General features: G+C 36.7%; 1 protein-coding gene across 3 annotated transcripts; it reads right to left on the reverse strand.

The window, feature by feature from the left end:
• Window positions 1-61: 61 nt before the first annotated feature.
• On the reverse strand, window positions 62-22,369 carry grm2b (glutamate receptor, metabotropic 2b). Of its 3 annotated transcripts, none has more exons than XM_052568583.1 (6): window positions 21,963-22,369; window positions 16,125-16,705; window positions 5,613-6,450; window positions 4,258-5,321; window positions 1,087-1,267; window positions 62-986 (listed from the first exon to the last, which is right to left on the reverse strand). In XM_052568583.1, exons 2-6 carry the CDS (start codon window positions 16,590-16,592, stop codon window positions 913-915), a joined length of 2,625 nt encoding a protein of 874 aa, XP_052424543.1. In that variant the 5' UTR covers window positions 16,593-16,705; window positions 21,963-22,369; the 3' UTR covers window positions 62-912. The 3 variants fall into 3 exon arrangements, with proteins under 3 accessions (XP_052424543.1, XP_052424542.1, XP_052424544.1); XM_052568582.1 differs by having other exon boundaries at window positions 21,747-22,369; XM_052568584.1 differs by lacking the exons at window positions 16,125-16,705; window positions 21,963-22,369 and adding an exon at window positions 6,747-7,032.
• Between the last annotated feature and the right edge of the window lie 2,650 nt (window positions 22,370-25,019).

Below are 25,019 nucleotides of genomic sequence, written 5' to 3' on the forward strand. Positions count from 1 at the left end.
ACTCAAATTGAACTTAAATGAAAGGGATTTGATTAATCTGTCAGCCAAATGAAGACTTCAGTTATTTTTGTAGAAATAATTTATTTACATATATTACAAGTATAACACTGAACGATTCACCAAAGTTCACATTAAAACATTTGTATCATTACCTACTTTTTTTTTCCAAAACTGACCACTAAGAAATGAATGCAAGTTCAAAAAAGGGAAATACAGAATATAGTTAATTTTTTTCCATCTTGCAATGACAACTAAACTATTCCATGAGGACCAAACATGAGACTTTTTACCACAACACTAAAAGGATGACAAACTCCTCTCCAAATCTAAAATCACATACCCTGGGGTACATACATTTTTTAAATATATTTTGTGCAAGTCTCATTGGTGCCAAACGTCGTGTGGTTGCACTAAATCACGAGACTTAAACATTCGAATATCATGCTTTCCCCAACAACAACTCATTGAATTCCAACAAAATGCAGTTATAAAGACTGAGAACTCAAAGTCTACCGTTAACGTTACTTAAGACTAGTCAATATCTTTTGTAGTGTACATAAATCAGGGACACGAGTCTAGTTTCAGCATCATGTTTTCTCAAAATAGCTTCCATTCCTGTGTAAAGTGGCTTTAAATTTACTAGACTAGCACATGGATTGATAATCACATTTACAATGGTCCTTGTTCTTCCCAAACTTTTGATCATAAGGAAAATCTTTGTGTAATTGAAAGACAAAAACATGCTTGGTCGAGACAGGTGACCGCAGGATCATCTTTTTTTTTTATTTCAGATCAAACTGCGATTGACTGCAAGTACTCGATTAGAGTGAGGAAAAGTCTAAGAAATTGCATTCAACCCATGATTTTGATGATGAGATCGAAAAATTGGGCCCATCTTGCTTTAATTCATCTTCACAATGATGATGTCGTAGAGTCCACCACCTCTCGCCCGTTACACACGGTTGGCACTATAGTAGAGGCCGAAGCTGTGGAAATTGTTTGGTTTTAAATTGTTGATCAGAGAAAGACAAATCAAGGAAATGACCGGTAAACCCTGGCTCAAGTTTTAGGAGGGAATGTGGCTACCTTGTGAGTAGGTGGAGCTCTGTGTGGTAACTGCTGTGGAGAATCGCTTGTCTTTGGCCCTCAGACTAGTCACATTCTTCTGAGGCTGGAAAAGGATAATGTGGATTTTGGGAGCAAAGAGGCAGCCGAGGACCACGGAGCCGCTCAGACTGACAGAGATGCACATGGTAGTGGTCTGCACCTGTATCAGGGTGAAGAGGTTTTAAACATGTTTAGATGAGTGTGTCTTTTACTGAATACTTGAATACTTAATGTCAATCACCAATAAACCAAGCTTGGTCAGATTTCACCAAATTAATAACTTTGCATAAACAGAATGAAGCCTATTTTAGAAGAATTAAGGTGAAATATGACCTGTTTTTGATTTAACTGCACTTTGTATTGATTTTTACCATTGTTTACTTTGCATCTCCATTATACCATGGTACAAATTCGTGTTCCATTGTATTTACATTGGTACTTTAAAAAATGCCTTGGAAATACCTAGAGACATGTCCAAAAATATGGTAACTATCATAATATTATGTCCAAATAATGACCCAAACTTGCAATTATAAGCAGAAAAGTCAGAATATCCTTTTATAAGGGAACAAACAGGCTTCCACAGACTTTCATTTTGAAGTCTGCACCTTCTAGAGGTCACATTCATCAGCATACGTCATCAAGGATGTCTCAATTCAAAAGAAATAATCATCATAAAATTAACTATCATTTCTTTTGCGACGAATAAACTACTGTAATTTCTTTCTCACTTTGAAATGTAATGGCTACTTGACAGCCTCAGAGATGTATGTGGCTGATAAATGTGACCTTCGGAGAGCACAGCCTTAAAATTAGACCGCAATTTACCCTTTCGCAAAGACACCCCACCCCCCATTAGCTACTAAAAACTAAATAGTTTTGTGGCTTTTTAATGTGCCATGACCGATTGCCGCAGTGGCACGTGAATCGATCGTCTTCTCACATTTACTTAAAGCACAAAATAAACGTGATTGAACATCAAAAGGTATTTTATTTCAACCACAGAAAGATGTCAGTACACACTATTTGTCAAGTTTAAGGCCGCTGAAGTTCATCTACTCTCCTGTCTGATTTGTTTCTTGGACAAAGTGGTGGATTCATCATTATGATTGATCAGATCGCCTGTCAAATCGATTTCCCTGCGAAGGGTCAATTGTTTTTCCTTGATGTTTACTCCTGAGTAGTGGTTCCTAATCCTGGTCCTGGGGATCCCTATACTGCACACTTTGTATGTCTCCCTTATTTAACACTCATGATTCAGATCATCAGATTGTTAAGCGAGAGCGCGATGAACTCCCTTATCAGAGTATGTCAGATAAGGAAGACAAATGGTGCTTTTCCATGGCGTGGTACGACTCAAAAATGTGCAAAGTGTCAAAAATGTGCAAAGCAGGGCTCCCCAGGACCAGGATTGAGAACCACTGCTCCTGAGATCTTCGACCCTGTTGTAGGAGACCCACTGTCCTACAAAATCCTGCAAAACTCTAACTCTGATAAAACACCTGAACTAGCTAATCAAAGCCTTCAGCATCAGTTGAAAACACAGGCAGGTGTGTTGAAGTAGGTTGCAAATTTTGCAGACAGTGGCGTGCCCAGGAGCAGGGCTTCTAGTTTATTCAGACAGACAACATCCCAATCCAAAAAGTCACAGATTAGGTTTCAAAGGTGGTGAAATAAAAGACCCATCTCTTTTCACTCTAAAGGTTAACTGACTGACACTATATAGCACTCCAGCAGCACTGATGTTGACAGCACCAAACTGATTTGGATATAACTCTTTGTGCATTGTGTGACTGTGTTGTAAAATGATTTGCTGTTGGAGTGCAGGGACTGCCACTCTCGGACAGGGGGCATTCTTGATGACTGTGTTTACCGTGTCACTAACTGAGCTCTGACATCTCTCACCCCACAGCGATGAGAGTCTCCTTATAACATGCGACAGACAGCCCTCACCCCTCAGATTGTGTTTCTATATCGACTAGACATTAGCATCCCTGTGCTGTGTTTGAGCTGGCACAGTGAGTTTGTCTGGTTAAAAGAGCCAGAGGCCAGCTCTAAATTAATCTCATGTTTGGTGTCATGACTTTGAAAAAAAAAACTTCAAGACTAAACTGACTCAAGTTATATGAGAAGACAGAGTCTTAAAAATATGTTTTAAAATGTCTGTCAACTGTTTCTGTTTTCTGAGTAAGCATAATCCTAGAACCACCCATATTTTAGTTTTTTTTTGTAATTAGTATTTTTAGCATTATCATTATCTCCTTAAAGATGATCAAGGCTTTTTGCCATTGAGTAGTTGAGTATTCACTGCATAGTCTGAGAAACCTACTTATTACTACTATTTCATGTTTTGCTTTTTGTTACAATTCACAAGAAAACCGTAGATATACATTTAGATAAGTGTGCAGAGATTTGTATCTCTCAAGTATAAATAATCGCAGTAAAGTCATGTAGCCAGACCTTTATCTACTGGAATAAAGTCTGGTCCATTTTATAGCTTGTAACTGCATACAAACATTAAAAAAATATTTGAGAAACATTGACCTTATTTGCCCCTTAGAAGCTTGTCTACATAAAATAATTTCCCACTCCTTGTCCTGGAATACCCCCAGCACTGCGCACTGTCTCCCTAATGTAGGCACTGCTTAGATCTGCTCTTTGAGGTCCACTATCCTCGAGTTTGGTTTCATCCCTAATCAAACACAACAGAACAAGCTAAATAAGGTCTTCATAATTATTTGAAAATTACATTCAGATGCGTCTGGAGCTAAATTATGCAAGACCATGGACCTCCAGAAAAAGAACTGAAGAACTCTGCCATAATGTTATTAATCCAGTGGTGTCCAATCCTGCTCCTGGAGGGCTACTTTTTGCTAAATTCAGCTCCAACCCTAATTAAACACCTGAAGTACCTAATCAAGGTCTTTTGGATTACTAGAAACCTCTAAACAGATGTGTCAGGGCAAATCTGTGCTAAATTTTGAAAGAAGGTAGCATTCCTAATCAACAAGCCTGATTTAACATATAATTTCTTTAGAATAAACTGTAAATAATAGGTCCAGGATTGGGGTTGGGAACCACTGAAATAGATATCACTACAATAGACTAGCATATACCTTCGAACTTGTTTCTACCTTTTCTTCTACTTACTCTGAAGTCACTGGCAGTGACGTAGAAGATGGGCTGAAAGGCCAGCCAGATGATGCAGGTGGTGTACATGGTGAAACCAATGAACTTGGCCTCGTTGAAATTCTCTGGACACTTCCTGGTCTTGAAGGCATAGAAGGTGCAGAGGATGATTAGGATGCAGTTGTAGGTGAGGGACACCAGCATGCTCGAGTCCAGGCTGTTACATTTTAGAGTCACCACATCTCTCCGATCTGGACCGACCTCCTTCCTCACCCCCGGTGCCTCAACCAGCAGCCAGATAAGAGCAACCAACAGTTGTGCGGAGATCAGTGCGGCACAAATTGCTACTTGAGAGGCAGGGCTGATGAAGCGTGGTCGTTGGGCACTGTCCCTTGCCCCTCCAAAGATTCGAGCAATCCTGTTGGTCTTTGTCAGCAAAGCTGAGTAGCAAACAGCAAAGGAGGTGCCAAGGCCAAGACGTCGCAGAGCGCACACAAACGCAGAAGGTTTGGCAATGTAAATGAAGGTCATGCCATAACACAGGAGCACACCCAACAGCAGGATGTATGAAAGTTCTCGCCCGCTAGCTTTTACCACCGGTGTGTCATTGTTTCGCAAGAAAACCCCAGCCACCGCAAGTGTGCACAGCATCCCCAGACAAGCGATAGTGACGGGTCCTACTGCCCATGCATCTGACCAGTGGATATACTCCTCTGGAAGCTCATAGCACCCTGTCAGGTTAGCAAGGGGCCATTCTCCAAATCCACAGTCCATACAGGTAAACTCGTCGAGGAGATATTGGTGGGGTTGGCATGGAATGCAAATCCAACAACACACGTCCCCAGGCTGCATGCTTTTAGCTTCATTGGGTTGGCATGGATCACTGCACTGGGATGTGGGAACTACTCCACCAGACCAAGGTACCAGACTGGTATTGAGCACCAAGCCTTGTGCCCAGTACCCTACCTTCCTGTAGACAAACTTGTTTTCCTCTTTGCGGTAGTGAAAAATGTTATAGCGACCCAGGCTGTCGCCTAATGATGTAAACCGGACCACATTCTCAGTGTCAGCAGGTCTGAAAGGGGCTGAGAAACGTTTAAAGACATTACAGTACATTATGTAGCGGCTGAAAGCTATAGAGTGTGTGCAACTTTAAATTAGAGCTTTGATAACTTGATAAAGAATGTTTCATGTCTGTAAATGTAATAATATCTGATACTTTCACAACATGAGTGGCAAATGAAGTTTAATTGCATTGAGACTACAATTTGTTAAATCAAATTTTAGGTGGATAATTCAAGAGCTTCTTCGAAGGTACGCTCTATCGCAAGAAATATTACAAGAAATGATCTCAATTGGTCGTTAAGTCTACTCACCATCAAACTTAGTCTTGAGAATAAACTCCCGGTAGAATCTCTTCCCATTGCCTGGCTTCATGGCATCGCAAGCCTTTGTGGTATTGGGGCACACGGCTTGCCGCATGTTGTGTAGGGCATAGGCCATTGCATAGACTGCATTCACCACAAACATGATCTTTGATTCTGGCTTAAATGACCCATTCCTTAGGCTATGACTGGCACAGCCGTGTTCATGTAGACGGCAGCCGAACCTGTGCTCCCAGAATTCCCTAAACCATGGGTTCCGTGTGTTCAGCTCTGGTGTTAGTTTGGTAAAGTAGTCCTCAAACTCCCTGATTGAGTATGAGGCAAGCTCAATGGTGAAAGCCCCGTTAGCAGCCTTCTCACTGCCATGGACTACGCTTTCCTGGGCTCCCCAGCCGTCACTGGCCACCCAAATGAAGGTAGCATTCATCTTAGCCGCAGCAGCGAGCAGTTCCCGTGCGTCTTCACTTCGGGTGAAGAGGATCACCACTTTGGCATTGGCTTTTTGCTGGAGTGAGCGAATGACATTTTCGTAATTTCCTCTGTTTACTGAACGGCTGACTTTTACCGAAGTTGCGATGCAGATTTGCCGTACTCTGGCTTCTTGTTGAAATGCATCAATACCCGTCTCACCGTAGTCTCCCTCTGAGGCTACAGTGGAAATGTAGGTCCAGTTGAAGTACCGTAGGATCTCAGCAATGGCTTTAGCTTGATAGAAGTCTGGTGGGACAGTTCGGGCAAAATAATCATAGCGGGATTTGTCACTGAGCTTGGCACTCGTGGAAGCATAGCTTATCTGTGGAATCTGGAAGAGTCTAAGAAGGTTTGCCACCTGCAAAGAATAATAAAAAAAAGATCATTAAGCAGTAATACTTTTGTATAACGCAATTTTAACCAACCATTTTACCACACTTTGCATTGACCTGAGATTGAAGTTTTCTTTAGCTTTGGCAGTTGTTTCATTAAATTAATTATGCATATATCTATTTTTAAGCATCTATTAACAATGTAAATTGTATAAAATTTTAACTTTTTTTATATTTCTGTTCATTGCCAGCTCTCTGTGTTTATCAATAGTGCAATGTTAAAGGGATAGTTCACCCAAGAATTCTGTCATTAATTACTCACTCTCATGTTGTTCCAAACCAGTAAGACCTTCGTCATCTTCAGAACACAAATTTAGATATTACTGATGAAATCCAAGAATGTGCCCTCAGACCCTCCATAGACAGCAAGGCAACTACCACGACCAAGGCACAGAAACAAAGGACATCATTAAAATAATCCATGTGACATAAGTGGTTCAACTGTAGTGTTATAAAGCTAGCGAGAATACTTTTTTGTGTGCAAAGAAAAAAAAATAATGACTTTATTCAACACAACTTTTTTCATATTTTGTTTTTAAAAACAACAACGTAATTTGTGTTCAGAAGATAAACAAACGTCTTGCACGTTTGCAACAACAAGAGAGTGAGTTAATAATGACATAATTTTCATTCTTGGGTGAACTATCCCTTTAATTGCCCCAGATAACTGGCACTGGGTTTCTGAATACAAAGTAATCTATAATGAGCCTAATTTACATAGAATGAATCTTAAAAGTCAAATCAGTACTATTGCAGTGCATTGAGCATGAGGGATTCCAGGTTGCAGGTTTTTTTTTTTTTTTTTTACTTAAATACATAAAGCAAACGTGGTGCAACTTATTTCAGAATATGTTCCTTTTTGTCACAGAAATAAGTCTGTTTTCCCGTTTCAGCCACATAGTTCATAACATAAATTACAAACCCAATTTCCCCAGTGAGTGAGTGACCCACAGATGCCCTTTGATAAGTGTAAGATGTCCCAAAACATTATTTTGAATGTGAGGGGAAAAATACAGTTTTAAAATGTATATATATATATATATATATATATATATATATATATATATATATATATATATATATATATATATATATATATATATATACATTTTAAAACTGTATTTTTTCTACAAACCTATCTCCCACATCTGAGCCTATCGTTTCAGGCCATAGTTTCATGGGACTTAGACAGACCTGATTCTGATCAAGCTAGATAACTGTGCTAGCGGACAAAATGATAATGTTAGACACGGTGCAAGTTTCCCTCAGGCCATGACACACCTTCAAAATCTGATATGGATGCTATTTTCATTTTATTTATTTTGTCTTAAAATTTTGTCACAGGAAAGAGAAAATAGTCTGTTTTTTTACTATGTAAGAATGTCTTGTTTATGTATTGTATTGTTAATGAACAAGGTATTATCACAAGAGGATAACAGGACATATTTTCTCATTTGCATTTTCTTCTGTTTTCTTGCAGTCAATTGCTGAGTTCAAATGATTAGTCTGAGAATCTTCTCACACTGCAAATTGTGATGATAGCACAGACTCCAGGGACTTATGTGTATAATGACTGAAATTCGTGTCTGAATTCACATCAACACATGTAGGTGTTTCAGACGTCTGAAGAAGCTTTCAGCATAGTTGTTACCAGCTATTTACATTTCATTCATATTCATTCAACAATTTAAGCTTTTAAATGCCAATCTCTTAGATGAACCTAGTCAAGTTATTTGTAGCTGCCTTTAAGAAACACACTCTAGAAAATGTGTATGTGGTTGAAATTTCCCATTATTATACAGAGGAAACTTTTATTACTTGTAGGTTGATCTTTAATAGCTCATGTGAATGAGTTCTTAGTATTGTTTAAGTTATGTTTCCTCTAAAATCCCTAAGGAGAAATAAACATAGACCCAAATGAGACTATTGACCTATGGCAATAACAGATCCATAAAATTGTTCTCTCGTTTTGAGAACAAAAATCTGAGGGGCAATGTTTGACTGATATAAAGTGGAAAGCACAATTAAATGTCAGTCAACAAAATAATTGGGTTGTAGTTCAACTTACAGACATTTAGAGCTGATTGGTGATGCACTCACATGTCAGTTTCTGACAAAAACAGAGTTAAAGAACTCATTCAAGCCTGAGGGAGAGCTGACAGTCTGCTAAGAGGTGGAACTGAGAAAATCTGATTCACTTAGACAAGTGCAATTCTCCACAGAGGAGGATCGCTAGTTTGGCATCTCACCTCTGCTAAATCTGACATTGTTTGTGATGATCATAAACAAAAGTGAGAAAATACATGAAAACTGGAAATGGAGTAAAAATGTATTGTTATTCAAACTATATTTCCATTGAAATGCTTTACCTTTTCCCCTGACATTTAAAGTTCTAAGAAATTGACACATAACCCACTCATTAGAAAAAAAAAAAACAAAACAAAAAAAAAACGGTGTTGTTAATATGTGAGCTGTCTGGAAAATCTGATGCTGCCATCAATAGCTCTTAGGCATCACTGGCCACTGCTTGTCAGCTTCAGAAGCTTGAGTAGATGTTGATATTCCAGTTGCCTATCAACACATTAATTCATTATTTAAAAAAAAAAAATTCAGGAAGCAGAAATTGCCAGAACACTGCCGAAGCATTTGACAGTGACCACCTGAGTTGAGTCTAATGCGAATGCTGCTGCCCAACCCAGACAGTGAAACATGGAGCTATAGACCTTGCTGCATTTCCCATTCTATGCAGGAACTGCTTGGTTTTTCTGCAAATCATAATGGCATAAAGTTTAGGCTCTCGAGAGATCCCTAAAAGCAGCAATACGTGACATTGTAATTGCTACTGAAAGTGTATTATGAAAGTTCAGTTTCAGTAGGACTAAAGCTAAAAGGAAAGATCCCGAGTCATATCTACAAACCAGAATATCGAGCCAGTATGCAACATTGTAACGTGGCCCAGAACACTCTGGCAATCATCTAACAATGCCTTAGCAACCAGACAGCAACCATGTACGTAAAAGAAAAGATTATTGAAGTATATACAATAAAACAAAGAATATACAATTTCAGTCTTTATACTTCAAAATTTCATATTCAATTCAATGTGTCACTTGCTGTTTTTTTTTTTATGTGTGACCCTGGATCACAAAACCAGTTGTAAGGGTAATTTTTTTTAAAAACTAAGATTTATACATCATCTGAAATCTTTTCATTGATGTATGGTTTATTAGGATCGGACAATATTTGGCCGAGATACAACTATTTGAAAATCTGCGATCTGAGGGTGCAAAAAAATAATAAAAATAAAAATAAAAATATTGAAAAAAATAAATAAATCTAATTTAGTCGTCCAAATTAAGTTATTAGCAATGCATATTACTAATAAAAAAAATAAGTTTTGACATATTTACATTAGGACTATATCTTGATCTTTACTTAATATCCTAATGATTTTAGTAATAGTTTCACCCATACAAAGTTTGTTTGGCTATTGCTACAAATATACCCGAAGCGACTGAAAACTGGTTTCGTGCTACAGGGTCACATTTGTAGATTGCATTTAATAAATTATCTATTTCAACACTTTCAGGTTTGTCAAAAGTGTTTTCATAAATGTTTGGGCTTCGTTGTGAGTTTCATTTGACCAGCAGACATGCATTGAAGGTACAGATAGCCATATAAAAGAACACATAGCATTGTGGTTGCAAATTTTCCATATGCAAATAACATAACACTCACATTTTTGTAATTCAGTTGTTCCTGACATGTAATTCTTAGTTTAACATATTAAGCGGAGCATAATCCCATCTTTGAACAATTCCCAGCTTATTCAAATGGTAGCGAAAGACTGGTCGAAAACAAAGCTGCGTCTGTTCTAGCGGCCGCAAAAGAATGAATAAGTGTCTGACCCTTTCCTTAATGTGAGCTGCACATCCAAATGAAAGGCTAAACCGGGTCAAATGATGCTCTGTGACTGCAAAGCCCCTTTTCAAGCTTAGAATACTACAAACACAACACCATCTGCTTTTTCCCAGGACACTTCTTCACCAAGTGCCACACAGCCGAGCGGCGTCTTTACTCTACGACAGGAGCTAGAGAACTGCCAATTACTAAATATGACAAACAAATAAACACGGTATGCACTGTGGTCTGAAATTGGTTTGTTTCAGTGAGTGCGAATTATAATATGATTCTAATTGTCATCAATTATGTGGAAATGCAAATGATTTGGCATTTATATGGCATTAATTATAAGTGGTATTTGTCTGTTGTTTTGGCATCCCAAGAACACCACATGCAGTTACAACCTATTAACATTTTCATTGTCTTATACCACAGCAGAGATCTCCATATGAGCGACCTCGAGACACGCACACACCTACTCTGAAGACAACACAATGTGTGGTTAATACAGAAACACTTTACCAATACATGCTCCACACAGCTAATTCCACAAAGGATACCATTTTGTCACATATTTTGATGCACGTCATTGTTATTTATAATTCTGTGCTCACACACACCCTTTTTGTTGGAGAAATATGATAATATATTCCGTCACCTTGTGGGGGAGAGAAAATGTGCGAGATGAAAGGAGCATGGTGGCTATTGATTGGTTGGCATTATCAGATGCATAACTCAATATGTGCCAAACCCTCCAAATGTCTCACATGCACAAAAAATATCAACACACTGATTTCTGCCCTTTTAATTAGTGCGATTGTAAGTTTACTCATGAAAATAATTTATTCACCCTTGTCGTTCTGAACTTTATTTTCTAACAACCATGTATTTACAACAATGGAGCCTGGATCTTTCGAGCTTCAAAAAAGCCACGTCCTTCCTGAAGACATATGGTAGCACTGTATGATCAGAATGGAAGGCGTTATTCCTTGATGGTCTGCTTCGTATGTTATAACTGTTTTAAAGTATTTTGAAATGTGAATGCTTTGCCACTAGTGGAGATTTCAGTGAACTCACGGTACCTGATCTTTACCTGAAGTTTGTAGGTGTGCGATAGCAAGGAAAGGTAGTATTTAACACTCTCTTAAAACACACAGAACCCATATTATACAGAAACATGTAATTGTATTTGATTATTTGTGACCATGGACCACAAAACCAGTCATAAGGGCTAATTTTTTTGAAATTGAGATTTACACATCACACGAAAGCTGAATAAAAAAGCTTTCCATTGATGTATGGTATAGAATCGGACAATATTTATCCGAGATACAATTATTTGAAAATCTGGAATCTGAAGGTGCAAAAAAATCGAAATATTGAGAAAATCACTTTTGAAGTTGTCCAAATGAAGCTCTTAGCCATGCATATTACTAATCTAAAATTAGGTTTTTATATATTTACAGTAGGAAATTTACAAAATATCTTCATGGAACATGCTCTTTACTTAATATCCTAATGATTTTTGGCATAAAAGAAATATTGACAATTTTGACCCGTACACTGTATTTTTGCCTATTTCTACAAATATACATGTGCTACTTATGACTGGCTTTGTGTTCCAGAGACACATTTGTAAACAGCATTTAATAAATGATCTATTTCAACACTTTTTTTCATGTGTTTTCATGCATGGTTTTTTGCTTCGTTTTGAGTTTGATTTTGACAAGCAGACACTGAAGAAGTTTTGAAATGGTTTGTTTCTTCCATCACTACAAATCATACGACTTATTAATATTGTGCATGAGTCATATAGATTACTTTTATGATGCTTTTATTGTCATTTTGGAGCTTGACATCTGAAATTGTCTTAAACAAATTTTCTTTTTATTAATCCATAAAGAAATTCAGACTGGTTTGGAATGACGTGAAGGTGATTAAATAATGACAGAATGTAATTTTTGGATAAGCTATTCTTTTAAAATAATGATGATCTAAATAATGAAACCAATTCAGGCCACATTTTCCAGTTTGCTGGAAATGATGTGCATTATGAATGTGGATTTAACCACAAGATAATTAAGCTATCGAGAATGATCTGAGTTGTGAAGCCATGACGATTTTGTTTATTCCCTGTCTAGGGATCTGTCACTCAGAAAACGAGCAGGATAGTCTGCCAATCTCATCACCACCACCCACTCCAGCACTCGATATAGCTCTGCCTCCCGCCACCATTACCCACACACACATTAAGCTTTGTCCCATCAACCGATGAATGGTAATATGTGAGCCCTGATTCCATCTCACAATCCAGATGGCAATGGGTGAAAAACAGGTGTGAGAAAACCAGTGAGGACATGTGCTGCTGTGTGCGTTATCTCCTTTATATTCATGTTCAGTCGTGTCATGTTTGTGTTTGGGTTTCCTGCCAAGAGTGCCTCTCATTTGCCACTGGGCTGAACGAGCTCCAGGCTGCCTGAAGACCCCTCGAAGCTCTTTCACCCCAGTGCTGGACAGGTGGCTTGGGCTTTGGCAGGCCTCGTCAGGGCCCTGTTGGCCAGCACTCTTGGAAGGGCTGCTCTGAGACCTTCAATTGCTTTCACTGGATGTGACACAATATATTTTGTGCATAATTGCGTACATTTTGTTACTTTATTTGTTATGCTTATATTAACCGACAAAAGGTTATTTTGTCCTAGGATTAAATGATCTATTTCTAGTTTTTCTGTGACGATCACTTATGTCAATATTGCCATGTGATTAACCACTTAAGGGGGTCACAGGATATGACATCATGGCAAGGCTGAATTGCTGTTGGTAGCACAAGAACTGTTCTGTCCTTACGTAGATATCATAACTTAGTGTTTTTTCATTAACAACTGGCCAAAAAAAAAAAAAAAAAAAAAAAAAAATTGGGGGAAATAATAAAATTAAATATTGAGAAAAAAAGTTCTGTGTAGTTACTGTAGTTACGTTAGTTTACGTTTCAGTACTTTTATGCGCACCGATCATTTTTATTCTTTTTTTTTATTTTACATAAAAAATTTAAGGTAACATTACAATAAGGTTTCATTTGTTAACATTAACATGAACAATATTTATATAGTACTTAATAATCTTAGTTAATATTAAGTTAAAAATGTACTTATACATAATTAAAATGTAAAATCTGATCTTGTTAGCATTAATGTATTGTGAACTAACATGAACATGAGTGTTTTTATTAGCTAACATTAACAAAGATTGCTAAATGCTGTAGACATATATTGTTAATTGTATGTTAATTAATGCATCAACTAATGTTAACAAGTGAGACGTTATTGTAAAGTGTTTAAAATTTTTTTTGGTTTTAATAATTTTAATAAATGTAATAATTTTTAATTTGCTCACATTAAAGTTGACGTTTTCAGCTAATATTCAAATTTGTTTTATTTTTTAAAAAGTATTCGTTTTTAGTTGAAGGGATAGTTAACGCAAAAAAAAATAAGTTCTGTAATCATTTACAGACTTTCTTCTAATAAAAACACAAGAGAAGGTTTTGTTAATCATGATAGTTACTTAGTAATTTTTCCATACTAAACAAGTCAGTAGCTAACGTCCAGATTTGGATACCAACATTCTTCAAAATCTTTTCAAACATGTTTGAAACAACATGAAGAAGGTTAAAAAATGATGACAAAATTGTATTTTTTTTAAGTGAACTGTCTCTTTAATAATAACAACACTGGCAGTGAATGTTCTTTTTAAGTTCTGAACACTCAATATATTCTCATATTATTGAACTCTTTTAGAACTCTTTTATCAAAGAAAATGTATGAAGCTGGGCTTAGATATGTGTACTGCAGTTAGCGACGTAAATTCCAGCACAATTGATGTAACAATTAAGCCACGATTTCTACTGTATAAAGCATGAGCAAAGGGCAATTATCACTCAGTCATCTCATGCTAATCACTGCCTAAAGGCAGAGAACCATAATTAACAAGCTGTAGATTCACAGTCTCTGGGCGCTTCACTCAGGAGGAGGTCAGGCTGCACAGAGGAAGCTATTGTGCTGACAGAGATAGGGGTGGATATATGTTGCTTCAGTTTGATAGGGAGGAGTTGAGTGTAATGTAACTAAAAGAGACGTGATCAGAAGTACTTCCCTTTTATGATATGCTTACTGCCATGATAACTCTTTCTAGTCGTATTTCATTTGTGAGAATGCAAACAAACATTTGAGAGGTTGGGAAACTGTATTAATGATAGTCTGAGCTTACTCTGACAGTTAACTAAACAAAATATTTTGCAGAGGTGTAGTGATAAAAAACAACTTTTTTTTACAGGTCAGTGAATGACCTCAATTTATATCGTAAGAGTGGTGCCACTGTGCAAAAAACAAAATTGCAGCCAGTTGCATAAAACGACGATTTTAAAACCAACAATCAAAAGTCTCTGTTTGCTTTGGTAGTGCATTGAACATATCCAAAAGCAGTAATCTACCATTGCTTGTGGCCACTTATCCTGCCTTTTAACTACTGAGGGATTGTTAATTCACCTAATTAATATTCATGAGCCTACTACTTTACAGTTTAAATAATATATATCATTGTTTTTGCATTATGGCAATAAGATTGAATGCCTAATTAATATGAAAATGCAATGCAAAAACATTTCAATAGTTCTAAAACAGGCATTTTCTTCAAGCAAAATATAAATTCTTAGTTTTTGGTGTGAAATATGACTGGACAAGAGATTTACCTTGGTCCAGGGTTATTGTTGTTTACTAAAACTAAAACCATTATATATATATATATATATATATATATATATATATATATACTGTATATGTATATGTGTGTGTGTGCGTGTGTGTATATGTGTGTGTGTGTGTGTGTGTGTATTAACCGGGTGGCCACCACTAACGAAAGCGTGGCCACTCCTTTGGCCACCCCACTCAAAACTGCAGTTTTTGTAAAAAAAAATTCTTGACAAGAAATGCATTTATTTAGATGCGGAACCACAGAATCTCTTTACGCTATGGCCACATAAAACAGGGGAATTTTCAGACGTGCACTTGAGCTTCACTTCAGCGTCAGGCGCGAGTCAAATGAGGGCGGAAAAGCTACAGCAGCCAAATGAGCTTCAGTAGAACAACTGTGAACTGCGGTCTGATGAGATATTGTTAGACTATTTGTCAGTACAACACACAAGAAACTTTGAGCATAGGCTACATACCTTGTTTTGTCGTCAGCTAAGTCATGAAATCACCAAATAGGCAATTTATTTGTAATTTAATGCACAAATGAATGTGAGCAAAGTGCACTTCTACTAGAAAATATGTGAAATTGAAAACATTTAAATGCATAAAATAGCTCCTTTTATATTCTGGCATTTATGACTGTTGACTTTTTCAAATTTTTATCACTACACAGGCGTCATCCAGGAGGATGCAATGTTGGAGAGCAAGCATTTGGGGGTTTCTGGAAGCTGAACGCTTTCTGTTTTGACATTGCATTCCTCAACTCAACAGAATTGTGTGTGATTGGTTAAGATGTGCAACACTGTGAAAGCGGCTAAAATAAAATATGGCGCAAAATAAGAAGATCTTAATTTAATGCCGCATTCTACACTATTCATATTCACTTTGTTAGCAACATCATTTTTTGTTCTATTAAGAGGCATTTTTGCCCCAAGTCCCCATATGTGGCCAGAGCCTTACACACGTTCTGCCTATGGCTGTACAGTCTACCTTACCTGTATAGAAACATCACTATATGATCCTCCAATCACTCCAGAGATGGCCAGAGGCTGTTCGTCCGGCACAGGATTTGACCCGTCTGGACAGATGAAGCCTGGCTGATGCACCTTTGTGAGAGAAGCCCTCACAAACTCCAGCGACTGCTCTAGTGCATACGTGTCTTTGGAGCAGGTGTCCAGTATATGGGCTCCCAGCTTCAAGCCGGGCAGGATACGGTTGTCCTGATTAATTTCGTCCAGTGCCAGCAACATGGCCTCCAGCCTCTGGATCCCACGCTCTTCGTTTATCTTACCGCAATCCTCTGTCCCTTCACCCTTCTCGTGCACAGGGAACAAGCCTCCGATCACCAGGTCTCCATCCATGATGATCTCCCGCTTGGATCCGGCCAGAGGGGGGCTGTACCTGGGGCTCGTTTGGGCCAGAGGAATTAACAGGAACAGGAATATGGGTGTAACATCAGCCATGACAGGGTTTGTGAGAGGTGAAGAGCTCTTATAACTACCCTGGGTGGTTTAGTTGGTTGAGATGTTCACTAAGTCTGCCGTCGACTGTAGATGCATCTCGGTATCTTCTGCACCTGAAAAACAGATATGAATATCATTGACTCAATGACTTTTCTCAGTGACATAATGCCAAATAAACACTGTGAAAATGAAAAAAACATCGTTTTTTATGATTAATACATTGGATAACAGAAGTCGCATATTACATAAGAAATTTAATTTGCACAAGGTTTTGTGGTGGGAGTGAGGAGGCGGGAATGTCTCGATAGTAATTCATCCTGATTGAACTCAACATTTCAGAGGTGAGGCTCTGTTTCCTAGCTTCATTAATTCAGATACATCAATAACTCCCAGTGACTACGTAATCTTCTCATGGTGTCAAAGGTGATGGATATCATCTTTTAGGTTATGAAAATTTACAACCTGAGGGAAGAGGATGAAAAGATGAAACGATAAATAATTTCAGCTTATAGGAAAGTCTTTCGCAACTATATTTCACACAGACTGATAGAGCTTTCATATCTATTTAGAGATGCCAGACTACTTGTCTACTCCACCCTTGCTTAGATTATGTGTTTTACTTACAGTATGCATTTTCAGATGGCACATGTTTAGTTCTGCCTAGCTGCTCACTAGTCCTGGACTCTATATATGACACAGATTCAGTGTAAGTCTATGGTCTATGTTTCATCATTCCTTAGATAAAAAAAAAAAATACTGAACCAGATTGCTTTGAAGACTAACAGAACATCTCTCTTCAACAAGCGGCACTATTTGAGGTATGGTGTATGTCTGTAGCACATATGGTGCAGGATGAGTTACATGCCAAATTAGGGTTGAGGGTTTTGAAAAATGATGAGCAATGGTAATACTGATGCTTGTCTTAGCCAGCACCTAATTGTAAAATCTAACATATGTTTCTTTTACATTTTTTTTTTAAGTTTTACCATTTGAGTTGCGAGTTAGTAGCAAGTTAACCATCTTCTAAGTGCAAGTTATAAAGTATAAATTGCATAGCAAAACAGTATATAGCAACTGAACATTGACCGCTTTATTGCCTTAGATATGATGACTAATATGATAATTTGAATTTGAGGGAGAAGTTCCTCTGAACCTCTGGACACCACTAGCTTTTCAAAAATGGTATACACGATTTCATTTAAGATAAAGCACGTATGTTCCTGGTGTCTCCCCTCTTGTACCCTTCCTGTTGGCGTAATGAGGCAACATCTTGTTTATTAGGTTTCTCTTCCTTAACTTCTTCCATGTTACCATGGAAACAAGAGCAAGTGGGTGGGCTGGGGTGGCAATGCACTGTGATAAAGATGTATACATGTGATCTAATTAATACGATATCTGTTATCACAGGTGAATTCAATTGAGGGATCAGAGCAAGTCAATATAGTTAATTATTTGTAATGACGGGACTGGATAACATTAAGTATTAACCTCCTGTAAGGTACAAAAGAGGGCTTGAAATGCTTTATTTATTTAGTTATTGATTTTTTTTTTTTTGTGCAAATACATTTTTAACAAAAGATCAATGAATAGATGCTTAACCTTAACTCAAACTCAAATCATTTTTTTTTTAATTGTCAATCTCGGGATGTCAATTTTTTTTTCCCAATCTTTTTGCAATCTTTGCACCCTTGTTGTGGCGCATATCTAATAATAATTCAAAACTGATTTTTATGATTCTGTGAAGATATATATATATATATATACACACACACACATAATGCAACAATATATAAATATACAAGCATATAAACTCAATGGTAGGGCTGCAGTTTTAGCTTACAATAAGCTGTGACCCAGTAACTAGTTGATTTGGGGCCGAATCTTGGTCTGTTGTTATAAATTAAAGATTTTTTCTCATAAAATAAATTTGGAGACAGTAAATTATGGTTGTACTTCAAATTTGTTTTATGAAAATTCATGGACATGGGGAAATAAGAGGGAACACAAAAGGTACAAAACTTAAAGTATTAATATGTACATTTAATGTAGTAATACAAATCATTTAGGGTTAAATAAGGCACAAAGATAAACATTTTAGTATTTGTGCCATAGGGTACCACCCGAGTGACAGCTTTGTACTTTTATTTTTTTTCAAGAGTGTAGAACTGTTCTTCAGCTATTAAAAATGTGCTGTTGTCTCTCAGTCCCCAAACAAAACATTAGGGGTTACAATTATAGTTCACAGGTTTCTAAATGTTCCAAAAACATTTAAATGACATTAAAAACTAATCACAGCTTTTCCCTCTTCGCTGGAACAGATGGAAACAACGGGCACCCTCTGTTCGCTGGACAAGAGAAAAGTGTCAAGGTAATGAACCGGTCCATGGTAATGAACTGAGGTCTGGACATTAGTACATCAGTAACACAGTAGCAGTCACACTTGAATAATAAACATTCACACAAGCTTAAGACCACACAGTGTGCTCAGATGTAAATGTTAACACATGCTGTAGATTTTAATATCAATGTTTCATGTTTGACACTTAGGGGAAAACTGTTAACTGAAGAGTTATTGAGAGGAGCCATCATTACTGTGCTCTTGAATAAGGCACTTCAACCAAGGTTGCTCCAGGGGCACAGCGCTCCAATCAGTGCACTATAAATTGCGGAAGAAGGAAAGCATGAGCAAAATGACAAGCGATCAAAATGATTTAGCCTAACTCTTGTGTTGTGCTGAAAATCCTTTAACTAATTGCTTGTTCATGGTCAAAAATGATCAACCTTTTAAAAATTGCTTGTAAATTTCACATTATCACTAAATCTTGGATTCAATCTCTTTATGCTTTCAGTTAGCACATTTATGTATTTCTTTTTGGAACTGACCATACAGCACATACCTGAGTTAATGCACCTCAGTTTTTAAATAAAAGATTTTTCTCAATATTTATTCAATAATGTATGTGCATATGATCACTGAGTCCTATGACCAATCAGATCCATAAAGAAAAAATTTAACTGGAGCCAACTGAAAGAAAACAAGTTCATAAAAATACTGAATCCAATAATATAGTTTAACAAGAAATGTATATATGATTTATGTATTTTTGTAGGCTGGTAAATTTTTAAAAAGGTGGAGCAAAAAATTCCTGAAATATTATTAAAAATATATATTTTGGGAAGTTTTTGCCTTCTGTAAGCGATAAAATGCAATAAAATTAACTGGAATTTTCATTAAAAAAGGAAATCATCTCCAGGTCAAAATCACCAGAACACAACATGTTGGTCACATGAAACAAATAATGCTGCTTTGATTTTATTTTAGGTAGTTCAATTAAGCAGCATAAGGAGAAACTAAAGGATTAAAAAAAATAGCAGATTGTCATCAAGTCCAAGAAATCAGATTCATACAGTAGCTCAAATCTGATGCTGATATCAACTTAGTTTAACATAATAAAATTAATAATCACATCAGGTTATAGCGTCATAATTATGATTAATGAACATCATTTCATTGTGTTTTTTGCAGTGGAGTCTGATAGAGAAGTACACCACATGGATCCAGTGTCTAACCCCAGGTTATTTTGACCATGAAATCTATAGATAAATGCCCAAGTAAACAGGAGAGCACGTAATAATTCTTGAATTCAGAGCTTGTGGGAGAATTAGTTCCCTTGATTCTCTAGTGTTGGCAGAATTTATGTGTACACTTAGAGACCAGATGGGATTTTACCAGTCTGGGCTCACCATCAGCTTGACTGCAGATAAGTTTAAACTGAGTGATTTAATATCTGTGACATATATCAGTGTAAAAATATTACATTTCTATAATATTATTCCCACACACTCTCTCGTACAATTCAAGACCGATTTCCTTTTTATAGGACCCGCTTTGGTTTCATTGATAACTTCTGGAGTGCAGCCAGACCAGTTGAATGGCTTGGTAAGGTTGCCAAGGACGAAAGCATTCACAGACATGGAGCAAATTAACTATGAGATGTTTATCTCAGCACGTCCAATCAGCTCTGCTCTATAGGTTGCTATGGATGCTTTACACTATTCAGATTCAAAGTGTCAGCGGATGAACAGAACAAGGGTGTTAAGTTTTGCAAGAAGTTTCCCCCTCGACAGGAAAATTATTCACATTTCACAGATTGTGAAAGGTGTTCAAAGACAAGGACTGTGCTATTCATATTTTTCTGAATATACTTATTCATGAAGACTCATGGAGTGTTATTTCTCTGTGGCTTGATCCGGTGTCAACAGAATGTCACTGTGATTGCTTTGTTGTTCTTTAAGGTGGTATGCTCATAATGATTTGGTCATCTTCATAAACAGTTTGAATATTTGCTTTACATAAATGCATTTTTTACAGCAATCTTAAGGAATGTGTCAACAAGTCTGAAAAGCCTGAAAATGCTTCTGGTGGATGGTTTCAACTTCCACATGTGTCCACATCTTTCTGAAACCTGGGTTTACGGAACACATTTGCATTAGTAATTAAAAAAAGTTAAAAAAAAAAAAAAAAAAAAAAAAAAAAAAAATTGATTAAATTATGATTATTTAATTACTTAATATGCTATTTTAAAGCCTATATTTAGCTATATATATATATATATATATATATATATATATATATATATATATATATATATATATATATATATATATATATATATATATATAATAAAGAAGTAACTGTCTGCATAATACAAACCGTGTTTCCTTATTTCTCATAATGTATACATTGATACTGATTCTGGCTTTCTTTGTAATGTGTCTATCGGAGGCAACATAATTTCATCAGAGAGTAGAGCATGTCAGATTGTCGATTTCTTTTGCTCTCTAATATCAAGCGCATTTATAGTCAACAAAGGGGCAACATCTCATTGACATTCAAAAGCAAGCCTGCCCTGTTTGTATTCTATCACGCGACAGGTTTGTGCTCAAGAAATGCCAAAGCATCCGTGCACGCGCGCGATAAGGCAATTTCCCGGCACTCTGACTTTTTTGTTGCATGCAATAAATTGCTCGCTAATATAATAAGTACTTTCCCATGGGTGGTAAACACAACCAGTCTGACATGCAAATGATTAAGAAATTAACCAAAGTGTGTGCAAATAGGAAATGTGGCGAGTAAATAAAAATGTTACTTACCAGTGAAGAATTGACTTGGCAGAAATTCAACAACTCGTGCAACTTGTTTGAAGGATGCAAATTTGATTTGGCTTTGAAGTTAGTGAGAAATCAGCTTCCTTTCATGAAGTCCCCACAGATGCAGGTGTATTATGTGTTTGGATCTGTCCTTGGTGCTGAAACAAAGACCTGATGAAGCGCAGGGGGTGACGAAGAGGAGGAGGAGGAAGATCTTACCTGTGCACTCTAGAATTCACTCGAAATGACGAATGTGTTCTCATTAAAAGCGACGTGCACCACAAACACTCTCTTCAGCCCACCTATGTCCACTTAATGGCCAGTTCGCTGCATTCTCCTTAGTCTCGGGGTTTTGTGGGAGCGCAAGAATTCAGTCCACACACCTGCCATCGTGAGAGGTTTAATAAACTCTAACTAAATCTCCACGGATCCACGGCCCGGTTCTCCCAGTCACGACTTTCCAATGTCTTTTACTGAAACTTGAGAGGTTGTTATTGATCAATATTGACCAGATATAGCGCCTCAGTAACAAATAATGGGTCCCTCTGTTACGATTTGATCTTTTAATTTTAAGTAATGGTTGTTGGTGTTCAAGTTTCGAGCTACATGCTTTCGTGAGGTTCGGGTGAAACAGCTACCCCTGCGCACACTTCGTGTGCCCCCCCCCCCAACCCATCTCTCTCTCTTTCTCTCTCTCTCTCTCTCTCTCTCTCTCTCTCTCTCTCTCTCTCTCTCTCTCTCTCTATCTATCTCTCATATCTAGCTGTTATCTGTAAAGATGGGTGGAGTCACACACGTTTTTTACGCTTGAAATTATTTATCAAAATAAATAAGTAGCCTAATGGGAAAAATTTTGTTCTGTGTTGTACATTGTTCGTATGCTACTTTAACTTAAGTAGCTTGATCGATATACGGGTTTAGGAATTTCACTGTGCAGTTGTAAATATTTACTGAATTAACGCCGAGATATGCATGTAATATGCAGTAATATTATTTAAAATGCAATAAAACTCTTTAAAAAGGTACACCGTTTCACATAAAACTCTATTTTTTTTAGAAGTGTAATACAAAAATGTATTTATATACTTATTATATATTTACATATATAAGTAATATGCTAATCGACACATTTTCATCTTTTCTAATCAGACCTTAAAATATCATTGCCTGATGATGATTGTTTCTGCTACTTAACGAAGCTTATGAATATTTAATGAGGCAAGCACTGAGGCAGATCATGATTGGTTGTCTGCTTACCCTCTTCAGAAGTACAACATACGGTGAGCACGCAGCAGGTTTAGAAAAGTCGTTACGTAGCTCCGCTTTATTCGTCAAAAACATAATATCATAAATATCAGGAAAAGCGCAAAAGTGCGTTTATCACCGCCTCGTGACCCCTGACAAGTTTAGGCTTGCCCTAAAATATAAAATCGTATTGCACAAAAAAAAAAAAAAAATTGGTTGCAATGCGCAATCTGGCCTGCTGGCGGCAGTGTTAAAAATTTCATTTATTGTGCCATGACTTTATGCCAATAAATAAATTACGTAAAAGGCGAAACACAACAAGAGTACACGCGCTTCAGAGAAGAAGAGTCATATCTTTATCAGAGCTTACCAAAAGGATACAGGTAACAAAAATAGTTCAATGAAGACATGTAAAATTAAACTATGCTAATTTTGCTTATAATAAACGTTTTAAGGATTTTAAAACTACACCTACGCGAAAAAAGTGCACTTCCGTAATAGGCCCAAGATACATAAACTGCTCTATTTTCACTCACTAATTTTGTATTTAATATACTAAAGGTTATTCTTTAGTACTTAAAATAATCTTATGCTTTTAACTTACTTTCTCTGTATTAAAAATTTATATATATATATATATATATATATATATATATATATATATATATATATATATATATATATATATTATTTAACCACTTGCGAGCCCATCTTTGATATTACACTCAAGTGTACTACAAGTGGTAACTACATAAATGTTTTAAATACAGAGATTATATGTTAAAAGCACCTTTTAGTTCATATTCATGGTGTCTCAAAATAATACCAGTTCAGTACTAGATGTTCTTAAGATTCATTCATTAATTTTTAGTAAATTAATTTCAAAAGTAGTGCATGTAAATAGAGCACTTGATGTAATTATGGAAGTGCACCTTTTTTTCACTTGGGCATTTGAAGCGATAATGACTATTCAAACTTTGCAAAGATTCAACAACTACAAGAGAATACTTTTAACACTAACTTTTGAACAAATTTAGCTTTCAGTAATGCTCAATTAATAAGACAATATTTAACTTATATTGCACAGTTTTGCCTATGTTAATTGTTTTTCTTTGAAGCCACTGTGTAAAGACAAAATCTTTTATTAATTATAAAGGACTCATAAATAAATTGACAAATAAGAAGTTAGAAGTCTGAGATTTAGATTTAAAGGAATAACCGGACCAAAAATTCTATTTTTTAAACTTGGTCAAAATATACAAAAATAATCACAGTAAAAGTATTGTGCAAAAGTACATTAGTGATCTAGTTTTCTTTTTAGTAACAACACAAGATGCAAGAATTCAAGCCTTGTATTTCCAGCCTCTGCAGTCCAGCAGTATATCAAACACAGAAGCCTAATTACACATTTACATTTCAGCCAAAGCGAAGGAAATGCAGCCCACTTGCAGGATTTGATTCGCAGCGTTGATTCGAACCCAAAATCTTATGAAAGGGCTTTTAATGATGTGGCCATTCATCTGTGCAAGACAGCATAAAAGAAGGTATAATTACAGAACGAAACTTAATGTACCGATGCCTCTGTGAGGAATGTAAGTTCATACTGTAAGTATGCATCAGGCAGTGCTTAAGATCCAAGTTCCAGAACCCCTCAAGCGTTGTTCAAGTTCTGTTCTCAACCAATTAGAGGGGAATCAGGAGGGGGTTGGTCGCTGATGGAGAGAAACACACTGACGGGAACACAAAGCTTGCTTTGTCTTCCATACACAAAAAGTAATTTGGATATTTTCAGAGGATGGTGGAGAGAAACGCACATGCACCACTGTGGTGATTAGACCAGCAAACACTTGCAATAGATTATATAATAGCCACCTCTAACACAAAGGGACCAATTTTGCCTTGAAAAAGAGGTCTGTTCAACATCATAATGGCAGAGAGATCTAGAGGAACGAGACAGATAGGATGAAGTTTTGGGGAGTGCAAGGACACGTTGATATGATTATCAGAAATTGCTCCAAACTTTTTCACCCA

Source organism: Carassius gibelio, chromosome B11 (assembly GCF_023724105.1).
Source record: "Carassius gibelio isolate Cgi1373 ecotype wild population from Czech Republic chromosome B11, carGib1.2-hapl.c, whole genome shotgun sequence".
Taxonomy (NCBI): domain Eukaryota; kingdom Metazoa; phylum Chordata; class Actinopteri; order Cypriniformes; family Cyprinidae; genus Carassius; species Carassius gibelio.

What these genes read in the sequence shown, in the direction of transcription:
- grm2b (XM_052568583.1), bottom strand. Translation starts at nt 16,592, where the DNA reads ATGGCTGATGTTACACCCATATTCCTGTTCCTGTTAATTCCTCTGGCC. An exon ending in TCACTGCCAGTGACTTCAGA is followed by an intron (nt 1,268 to 4,257) that starts GTAAGTAGAAGA and finishes ACCCTGATACAG; the next exon opens with GTGCAGACCACTACCATGTG. An exon ending in GAGCTCCACCTACTCACAAG is followed by an intron (nt 987 to 1,086) that starts GTAGCCACATTC and finishes CAATTTCCACAG; the next exon opens with CTTCGGCCTCTACTATAGTG.